This window comes from Micropterus dolomieu, linkage group LG21 (assembly GCF_021292245.1).
Source record: "Micropterus dolomieu isolate WLL.071019.BEF.003 ecotype Adirondacks linkage group LG21, ASM2129224v1, whole genome shotgun sequence".
Classification (NCBI taxonomy): domain Eukaryota; kingdom Metazoa; phylum Chordata; class Actinopteri; order Centrarchiformes; family Centrarchidae; genus Micropterus; species Micropterus dolomieu.
The window spans coordinates 31,157,991-31,169,275 of NC_060170.1; the positions used below are offsets into that span (position 1 = coordinate 31,157,991).

The following is an 11,285-nucleotide window of genomic DNA, read 5'->3' on the forward strand; positions in this document are numbered from 1 at the left end:
AGATCAACAAGCATGTTCTGCCCTTACAGAGAAAGTCAACAAGAACTGGCAGTTTAAATCAGCTGTGAGAAGGCAGGCTTGTAACAACAATACTTGTGATGAATGATGCTTGTGAGTCTTTGGACAGACACGCCTAGGACTTCAATCATATCAATACAGAAGATTGCACTATTTGTCAACTGAAATGATTTGTCAAGTGAGAGTTTTACTGTCCCATTGGCAAAACTGAGCAATATATCGTTGATGCAGCCGTGGAGGGTGGAGATTTGACCAAGCAAAAGAAAGAATGGCATTAAAATGACATTTATAATGCTGATGGATCTTTGCTCTAATTAGCGAATACGCTCTGCTGAAAATATGGTTTTATTATTTATGCCACAGGGTCAGCTGTGTCAGACTGCTGCTGATGTTGTCACAGTTCTTTGCTTGCCAATAGATCCATCACTGATCACTTAACGGCATTTTACAAACAACAGAAGAAGAGTCTGCTGCACAGAAATCAGACAGGGCCTTGTAGGGAACATCCCAGCTGTCATAAGGTTCAACTTATTAAAGGCGGTCAAACCTCCGTGATCCAACTGCAATCCACCGCCCATTTATTCCTGTGTAACTTCTTTTCCCTGTCCTTTAACAACATTCACTGTGGAGTCTCTGTGGTAATAAAGATAGGTTTGGTACTTTTTTATCTTTATTAGGATGTTTCAGAGCACAGTGGCACTGTATGCCTCTGCTGCACTAATGCTGCCATCATTCATGCAGAGGCAGAGAAGCCCACAGCACTGAGCCTGAGGGACGTCTGTCAAAAAGAGTCCCCACACACAAAATACTTAATAAGAGCAATATTTTACAGCTGTTTATAATGGCAGTATATGTGGTTCTGCTGTTATGTCGGAATCAAAACATTTAGAAGTTTGAAAGATGCTTTTTGTTACTGCAAGTTAAATGTGTTGTTCCAGAGTCAAGTTTAATATCTAATCTGCTTCAAAATGACCAATCTTATTGCATTTCAGCAAAGGAAAGAATCTGGACAGGATGTGTACATATTTCACATATTTTATTCATTATTGTTATTTTTTTGTTCCAGTTTTGGCAAGTCAGCTTGTCTGTCAATAACATAGGCAGCTTTCAAAGACTTTGAAAGGAGGGTTTGAGTCTTTTGTGTGTGTGTGTGTGTGCGCGCGCGCACGCGTGAGGTTACCAAACAGAGGAAATTTCTTTTCACGGAGCTGAATGACTTTCCTTTTTTACCTCTAAAGTGGATCCTCCACGGACAGCACCACAATGTCTTTATCATAGGTGCCACTGTGATGTTTTATTACTCAGGAAACAACAATATGACTAGGTGTGCTGCTTATAAATCTTATACATTTAATTGTTGTTGGTTTTCATGTGATTTCCCTGGTGTGGGAAGAAGGGCTGTTGAAGAATCAGGGGAAATAAATCAAAGAAACAATGAAACAATGAGGTAACATCTCCAAAGAAAGCCCTATATTACTGTTACATCAGTGTGCAAGTAGAGCATGTGTTAGATACACAATAACTTAATCATTGTTCTAATTCTGTGGCCACAAGATATACATATTTACATATAAAATGATGTAAGTCTCTAAATGTAACAGACATTTTGTCAAAGGGAAGGAGGGTTAAAGGGAATTGATTTCCTGATGTTAAATAAAAACAGTAACTCATAGTAAAGTAGAAAGTAACTCATGTGAAATGTAATATACATTATTATACTAGATGTTTGGAACAACCTTTCTAAGTCTGGCTCTTACAATGTAATACAAAATTGCTGAAAGCCATTTTAATGTGAAAAACCTGATGGATGCTGGAGTCATTACAGGAACGTTACAAATCACAACTGTAAGAAAGATACACATACTGACCAGACAATATCACACAATGAATTTGTTGACTGATGAAAGTGTCTACCTCCTACTGCTTTAAGATAAAATGTCGACCGATCGCAATTAATTTTCATTCATTAAGCATCCTGTGTGTGTTTCAAGTGAGTAATGAATTGGAACGATAAATATGAATGTGAATGAACGAATATGTTATGGTACAAAATCATTTTCATTTTCTTATTTCCACGTTCTTTGTGGTGACGAACTAACTAATGTCCTGTTGTTGTAACAATGATGTTATTCAAAAAACAGTTTGCTTTTACTGCATGCTGAAGGGTCTTTCTGACTACCACCACTTTGACATGTACAAAAAAACAGCAAGGAAGATTTACTTTTTCCTCTGAGGGGCTACTGGGACATGTAAGAAAAGCTGTAAGGCATTAATATTCAAATTAATTTTACAGGTGACATACACTTCACAAAAGGTGAAGTAACAAAGAAATCCTGTTTTGGAGCACAGGTACAACTTTTTTTTTCCCAAACTGTGACAACTGTCTTTGAATAGTTTCATACTTCAGTGAGTCTGTTTTCAGCTGACGTTAATAATTTTAATTTAAGAGCCTGGAACTCATTATTTTGACAAGCTAGCTTAAAGGAACTACATGTCATGCTACTAGTTGGAAAGAAAGAAAGAAAGAAAGAAAGAAATTCTCTTCTGTCTAGTGGGCTCATTTTGTCCAATTTAAGACCTCCCTGGCTCAATCATCCTTGAAGAAATCCCTGCCAGTGGATGGTCGGCTGGTAAGTACAAAAGCAATAGGGAGTGCAATAATAAAATATGCTCATGGGAAACAGCTATAAGCATTTATCGGTTTCCATCTTCTCGTCTAACTCTCTGCAAAAGCATATTTACCAAAATGTTGAACTATTACTTCAAATTACTTATCTCACAAATGGAAATCTGACCACTAGATAAAAATATCTGTATTAAGATATCCTGACAATAAAACCCTAAACAGCACTGAGGGTTTTATTAAATATCATCAGCTGCTTTTAGTTTATTGTGTCTACCTTTTAAATCACCGGCTTAACCTTTGGCAAAGATGAACAGAACATTGCACACGTTAACTTAGAAAAGATCCCCAGTGAGAGATGTAAATCATATTTTCATGCCTGTCAATGAGGGCTGAGCAAGTTACCACTCACAGTGAGTGTTTACAGGAAGCACAGAGAAAACATGCTGTATTTCAGGATGTTTCCAGGCAGGATTTTACTGATTATGTGTTTGGCCTCACTTATCTGCTTGGTGTACCTTATGGTATAAGCCACCTCCATTAACTCAAAAAATACATTTTTCATTTCATGGAGCGTATAGGCTCCCCTTTAGATTTTGCAGGTGGAGTGTGGTTCTATTTGTGCATTGTTGTACAAAGTCAATACTGTGGACTCCCACAATTTTTCATCCAAATAAATATCCTCAATAATGATCTGCAAGATGCAGACCACATCTCTGTAATCAGCATTCTTTTCTTAGCTACACAACACCAAAAGATTTCAAAACACAGGGAATTGCTTTTCATCAGTCACAGTATGACAAATCAAACACTAATTACAATATATGCCAAAATTAGATCAACAAATCATTTGTTCTGTTCATATTACATTTTTTTGCATGGCCTTGCAGATTTTCCCATTGGCCCTTCAAGAAATTCATCATTTATGCAAGTGCTTCAAACAAAATATATGGATATAAATTCTGTTGGCAGCGTGCCTCCATGCATGCCTGGAGGCGAAAGAAAGCCTGAGTCATGTTTAGAAAGTGAATTATGGGAGATTGTAAATCCTTACCTGAATAACCTTTGACCAGTTTAGAAACTTAAAACGCACTACGCACAAGATGTGAGAACATGCTAATGGCTGATAACAAGGAGAAGGAATCAAACGTCTACTTACTTTTAACAGGTCTGAGAAAACAACTGACAGCTGTGGGGGAAGTACTGAAGTACACGAGGGAAAAAAAACACCTTTTTGATAGCGCTTACATGTGAGCACCAGCATTGCCTAATCCTGTCCAAATTAAAGAATAAACCCAAATAAAAGAGTGGAGAAACATCAAATGCAAATGCTTCTGTGCACCAGGGCTCACTGAATGGTTTGGTGAGTATGAAAATGATGTGAATAAAATACAGTCACCAGATCTCAACCCAGTTTCTCACCTACGGAAGATTTTGGACCGTGTAAGACAATGCTCCACCACCATCTCCATAAGAGCAAATGATATAAAATTTCATCTTCTATATAGTGATGTCTGTGACTGTCTCTGATGCCATATGTCCTTCTTTTACGTCTGTCTGTGTTTGTGTTTCTTTCCATCTGCTGCACTCAGGTCTCTCTTGCAAAAGAGATCTCAGTGAGATGACCTGATTAAATAAAGGTGGTATATATAAATGAGGGAATATCTTGTGGAGGAATGGCATTCTTCGCTCTAACAGAGCTCCACAGACTTGGCAAAGAGCGCTGAAGCTGTTCTGGAGGCTTGTGGTGGCCTGACTCCATACTAAGACACTTCATGTTGGTTTTTCTTTTCATTTGTCAAACATCTGTATGTCCCCTGGCGCATGATTCATTTTGTTGCCTCACAGCGAGCAAGCCAAAAAAAAAAGCAAGAAAAAACAGACATAAAGAAAAGGAAGGAGGACACTGGAAGAAGACAGACCAAGGTGGATGATATCGTCTTAATAGCATAACAGCCTTGACCCATAACACCCACAGTCCCTCAGTAGTCTGTCTCAGTTCTCCCTTTACTTTCACAGCACAAAAGCAATATTTCCAAATGGACAGAGACTACATGGTTATATAAAAGAGAGATTCTTAATCTGATTTTGGTTTCAGGGACTGGAATGTCTTTTTGTCTCATAGACATGCAAAGAACAGCATTGCCTGCTCGGGCTCAACTAGCACTAAAAGCAAACCTATTTGCTGGAAAACTGAGAGAATAAAAAGAAAAGCTAATATCGACACCGGCTCAGTAATGTCCCAGGGATTGACATGGGCCCCCTACTCTGAGTATGAGGTGTGTAACCTAGATCCAATCAATACTGTTGTCAATGCTGAAGTGCCAGCAGAGGATAGAAGAGAAGACATGTAATGGAAAATATGTCATCTCCCCTCGAAGGCAGCCGCAAATCCAATGAAATGTATAACATCAAGAGCACAATGCATGGATTTAGAGAAAGGTTTTTCCTCTCTCAATGTGATGCACCAGTCATTGAAATTCTCAGCATACACACAATTGTCCATCAATTGTCAGTGTTTCGTTTAATTATACAGTCATTATCACATAGAATGCCTAGTACCCATATTGTCATGTCTTTACACAAACAATGCATAATCATAATGATAGGAATAATCAATACAAAATTCTTTATGAAAACCAACATCATTACTTTTGACACATCAAGGCCTTCAGTGGACCTGGCAGATTTTTACATCTTGGAAAATATCAGTCCTGAGATTAGACTCGTGAGTTTTAAATAGGGTTCCCTTGTTTGGCTAGTACCACAATGAAATGCATACTTTATCATCAATTAGAGCTGATTGTTTAATATGAGAGAGAGGAATCCTAAGTTAAGAGAATGAATTCATGCAAAAGATCTCAGGACAAGATGCTCTCTCTACAATTGATCCTCCATTTTAGTGGTACTGCTACTTCTAATTGCTGCTCTAGTGCGCCAAATGCAAAACAATTTAACTGGACAAATAGTATCTGTGAGGAAAAGGTGCCACACTGTAACCCTTCCAACCACAAGTCAGTAAACCAGGAGATTGCCAGCTCATCCCCATAACGCACTCACACACGCGCATACACTCAACATTGCACACATTTATCCTAAATAAATAATAAAAAAAAAAAATCAAAACTAGCAGATTAAAAAGTGGCTTTGAAGGTTCATATGTTCTATGGCGATATAGTTTGACTAAGAATAAGGTCAGTCTCTCTACAGAGCTGGCTTCTACTGTGTCAGTGGTCCAGTCCTTACGTTAGATCGTACACTGCTAACCTGGCTGAATCTGCCACTGTTCTCATGTCAGTCAGGGTGATAATTAGCTCCAAATATATCTCTCCATTCCTGTCTTCTTTCCTGTGCACATAATTATATTGTACTATGCCCTCAAGTTTTTCCTTCACTGCTGCAGAATCTATCATCTCATTTTAGAGACAAAACCACTTAATCTCATGGAAAAACCATTTACCTCTGCTTAGCAATTGCAGTTTTGGTCTCTTTAGGTGAAGTGGGCAGTTCAGACTTCACATTCTATGGATCCCGATATGGTGCATGTGCACGGCCTTGTCTCATTCACCAAAGAGTCCATTGTTTCTGAATTTGAATGGTAGCTCAGATAGTACTCTTGCAACTGAGAGTTAAGGTCCTGCTCCTGCTTGCGGGCCTTTTTCCTGCGCTTATGGTTGACTGAGTGCTGCTGCAGCTGCCTCATGGTGTTGGGGTAGCGCCTCCACGACACATAAATAACCAGAAGGATCAATGACACTGACAGGAACAGGGCTACACTGCCTGCAATGATTTTATGGAAAGCCATGTGTTCAAATTGTAGCTCTGGGATAAACGATGTAGGGGGTTCAAGGGAGATGGCTGATGTGGAGCTCATGGTTGTGGACTCTGTTGTTGTTCTATCTGTCCCACTAGGGCGGACAGGCAACGTGTTTAGTCTCTGTACAGGTGATTCAGTACGAACCAGGTCTGTAACACCAGAGGGAGAGAGGTGTGTTGTGATGTTCACAGCTTGGGAGGACGTCAGAATGATGAGAGCAGTGGTTGAGAACACAAATGACACATCCGCACATGTTGAGTGATTCCTCACTACATCCACAACTCTTTCGCCCTGCACAGACTTTGGACTGCTGCATATCATACTGATGTCTTTGGAGTCTCTGAAGTTTTTGAGCCACCCCATGAGAGGGCAGATGCCGGGGGTGCAGTCCCAGGCATTACCTGCCAAGCTGATGCTGGTTAGTGAAGTCCACGCTGCCACAGCTTCCACAGGCACACTGCTGAGCTTGTTCGATTCAAGGTTGAGTATTTGTAAGTTCGGCATACACTGGAAAACCACTGGGTCCAAGATTTGGATTTCATTCCCTGACACGTCCAATTTCTGTAGTTTGTGCCAGGTCCAGGTCATGCCTTGATTGATGGATCGTATGCGGTTCCACTGTAAATAAAGAGCCTGGAGGTTGGTAAGACGCAGGAAAATAAAGAAATTAATCCTGGAAAATTGATTGTGCTCTAAATGAAGCTCTTTCAACTTGAACAGCCCTAAGAATGTTGTGCGGGTGAGGCTCCGCAAGCGATTGTAACCCAAGTCCAGAAACTCCAGGCTGCGGCACTCCAGAAAGGTACGGATAAGGATCTGTTTCAGGCCATTAGATCGAAGGTGGAGATTTTGCAGCTTGCGCAAACCATAAAAATGTCCTGGCTGCAGAGACTGCAACTGATTGTATGATAAGTCCAGATTTCGCAGGTTTGGTATGGCTCTGAATGTTTTGTTGTGCAGATGGGTTATTTTGTTGGAACTGAGGATGAGTTCCTTGAGCCTGCGCACACCGTGGAAGGCTAAAGCATCTATAGCATTGATGGAGTTGTGGTCCAAGTAAAGCCAGATAAGCTGATTGAGATGAGCGAACTGGTACGGCAACAGAACCAGCAGGTTGTTGTAGCGCAGAGACAGACCTTGGCATCCTGTGGTGATGTTTTCTGGGATGTCTTGGAAGATGCCAGATTCGCAATAAACAATCTTTCCTTCGCAGCGACAACTTGCAGGGCACATCCTCTCCCCCTTGCTGAGCAGCAGCAAAACAGCTGCGTGCAGAAGAAGACATGATAACCTCCAGTCCAACATCACAGAACCTGTTGGGGGGTAGAGTGGAGCACAGGCAATCAAAAGGATGACTTGGTTTTAGAAAAGGTGTGCACAAAGATGATTAAATAAGTAAAGGTAAGAAATTCATTCTTCAAACAGGAGTTAATGTACTGAGGAGCAGCAGGAGGTCTGACGTTTGAGACACCAGACCTGCTTCATGAAGAATTGATAAGTCTGACGTTAGGCTACTTTTAAGGTATGGGTATGCGAAAATATTTGGACACAGAGAAACGTGAGGAAGAAAAGGGTAATATGATTTAAACTAATGCTTGAAAAATAGAATATTAAAATAATTAAATTATTCTTTAGATGTAAGACATTCCGGTTAAGTACTAATAATGGCTGTCGTCTTGGCTCCGAAAAGCCTCAAGAGGGAGAAACTGTGTCACTAAATTGTGAACATTAAGACTTACCCATCCTTACTGAGGGAAGGAGTAATCCTCTCAAATAAATGGATGAAGCGCACATTAAACTGCTCTCAGATGAGAAAATCGCAGTTCATGCAGCCTCAGAGTCGATCCGCATATTGAGCATCACATATGTCTTCAATTAAAGGGGGAAATCAAATAAACGCAAGTTTTCCGCAGCGGTCCAAACCCTCCGATCTCTCTCTGACGCGCAGAAGAAGGAAGCCTTCACACTTGGGTCGTAGTTGGAGTCGCTGCTATAGTTCAGCCTGCTGTGTGCGCAATAACCCATTTGAGCGCCAATAGACTGATGCACAATCCTCCACTCCATGCAGTCTCTCTCTCTTCCTCCCTCTCTTTCTCTATATTGCTCTCTCTCTCAGTCTCTGTCCCCTATCTGAGGCGTGGGCGTCATTAACCACAAATATAAGCCTAAAATATACTACATGTGCCAAGAATGACTATAGACTATGTTCAGTTTTGTTGATTATTTAATTTAATGCAATGTTTTTTCACAACTTCTCTATATTTTATTTCGAATTATAGGTAAAACAAACGTAAATAAAACATGTATGTAATGTAAGTTACGCTATATTTACCTTGCTCAATAGGGGGCTCCATTAATTCTAAAAATTAATATTGACAAATGGTATAAACAGTTGGTGTAAAAATGCACAGTAGCCCCTGGTTATTTTCTTCAGATTTAAATTGATTTGCTTAGAATCCAACTCTTGCTGAAATGTGGGGTGACCTGAGGAGCCACAGTATAAAGATGGCATCATACACAGTGTAATAACACATAGGCTACGGTTAACCATGATGATGAGGATGAAGGGGGTAGCATGATTCAAACCCACCATTCTGACATTAATACTTTCAATCATTCATTCAAAAATGACAGGAAGTAACAGGAAGTTGGGCAGTCAGGATTTTTGGTCACCATCAGTAGCTTGTTACAATGGTTATTATGCTAATAGCTTAAGTGTGATGTTGACACGCAGCATCCATCCACACTCTCAGACAGCAGGGGGAGTTTATGTAGATAAACAGTTAACACCTCTAGAGATGCTGCTGAAGAGGTGGCAACGATAATTGGTATTCAAATTAAGTACAAGTAAAACAACATGCTTAAAGTAGGAGGTGATTGGGAAACCTGCAATTCTGTCAAATCATTTTTCATTCTTTGCTCAGTCTGCTTTGAACAGACATTCATCACATTGGAAACAGTGAGAAAAACACCATTTTTGACTGCACAGCCTTGGAAAGTCTGAGTTGTAATGTGTGGTAACAGCAACCCCTTGTGCACACAAAAAGAAATGTCCTGTTTTAAGAGGTGTTGACATTAGTATACAAATACACACCTTCAGCAAAGATAAGAGAGAAATCAGCATCGGGTCACTTGTGGCTAATAGAATGAGCAAATTAATTCATATCAATATTTGGCTGCAGGCGTGGTTGTATTCTTGGTCAAACAAGATTTCCTGTGATGCCTGCTGATTGTATAAAGAAGAAATGTATTTATGAAATCCATTCCATGAACATCACAGCAGGAGTGAATCTGAGAGGCGTGAAAAATGAACCATTCTGCTAAGATAAGACCTCCCAGACTTATAGTGGCACATTTTGTTACTGAATGTCAAACAAAATCTGCTCTTCAAAGGGTGTGCTGCCTCACACGTGTCTCGGAAGATCACATGCCATTCAAGAAATGTGCACCTAAAGTGTGGGAAAACAATGACGGCGTAAAACGAGGCCACTTTGCAACATTTAAGCAGAAGAACACTGAAACCTGTAGACAGTGAGGGAGGATGTGCCGCACTGACTGTCAGCGATCACGTCTCAGCTCAACAAAGCGGATCTTATCTTGTGTATGAAAATATAGAAAATGACACCATCCAGGTCTTTGCCAGCCAGAAATTTCACAATGCAATCATCCTCAGATAGGAGACAACAATCTTCTAACTTTTTGATCAAACTTCTGCCTGTAACAGAAGTTAGACACTGTTTCACTGTTTCAAACCCATTCAGAGAAATCAAAATTTGATTTCTGTTACATGTAGAGCATTTTAAAGTTACAGTAGGAGCTTATACGTATGTGCATCTGTAAACTGACTTGTTTGAGGCCTGCTATTCTGTAGACATGAACTACACACTGTACTGTATCTGCAGATTCTTGTTATTGTTATCAATGTGATATATACAGAAGGATAGACAGATTTATTACTCCACTATTATTACAATTGTTGGACCCTTTTGTCCAACAATTGTTGGAGAAGTTAAAACCACTGTTGTATGCAAACAGGAGATTATCATCCATGCTTATATTTTGAAAATGCCAGTTGATGGTATTTGAAATATCCGCTGGATGGTAATCTCTTTGACAAAAGGCAGTGGCCTTTGGCTTGAGATGGCGGGATAGCAAAACAGTAATCCACAAAAACCCTTCGCATTTTATCCCTCACGGTACACGCATCTCAGTGAATCAGTACAACATGTGATCTTGGTGGTAAATTGGCAGGATGCATTCCATGACTGCAGTTTAGCTATTCAAAGCTACTCGTACAGAACAAGGATACAGCTGCAACTTTGCAATGTCTGCTGAAAAAGATTGTGGTTCTTTTGCTGTCTCTGTTTGGGCAGACGTTTGTATTTTATGTGATGGTTGTTTCTAATCTTTTAAATGTTTGATCTCTTTTATATTTTACTACTAAAAGACAAGAACCTATCATAACACTGATCGTGTGTAGAGAGCTTTCAGAACATCCTGTCGCTCATGCAAATACTCTTACGCACTCAAACTCAGGTGCTTCATTAAAATTTTATTTGCACGTAAAGAACAACCAAGGTAGGGACAACCACACAGCATGCAGACAACAATCAACCAAAAAAAATATATAGAAATTAACATTTAGGTGGCTGAATAAGTGATTAAAAACATTAATTGAATGGATTTATTTAGAAGATGTATCACTGTACATAAACTATCATTCAAATGAAAGACTATAAGACAATTAAATTTTTTTATTGAGAGTGGAGTCCAGTATAGACAAATCATTAGTGAATATACAAATATAAGGATTACTGGTGAATATAT

The 11,285-nt window shown here is 39.6% G+C and overlaps 1 protein-coding gene across 1 annotated transcript; it reads right to left on the reverse strand.

Moving 5' to 3' along the window:
* Positions 1 to 6,149: 6,149 nt before the first annotated feature.
* lrrtm4l2 (leucine rich repeat transmembrane neuronal 4 like 2) lies at positions 6,150 to 8,201 on the reverse strand. Its single transcript, XM_046035023.1, has 3 exons — positions 8,198 to 8,201; positions 6,648 to 7,771; positions 6,150 to 6,578 (listed from the first exon to the last, which is right to left on the reverse strand). The coding sequence occupies exons 1-3, from the start codon at positions 8,199 to 8,201 to the stop codon at positions 6,150 to 6,152; spliced, it is 1,557 nt and encodes a 518-aa protein (XP_045890979.1).
* Between the last annotated feature and the right edge of the window lie 3,084 nt (positions 8,202 to 11,285).

Excerpts from the sequence above, each read along its gene's own strand:
- lrrtm4l2 (XM_046035023.1), bottom strand. Across the intron at positions 6,579-6,647 it reads TTCTGACGTCCTCCCAAGCT|AGACTAAACACGTTGCCTGT; the intron begins GTGAACATCACA and ends TCACCTGTACAG.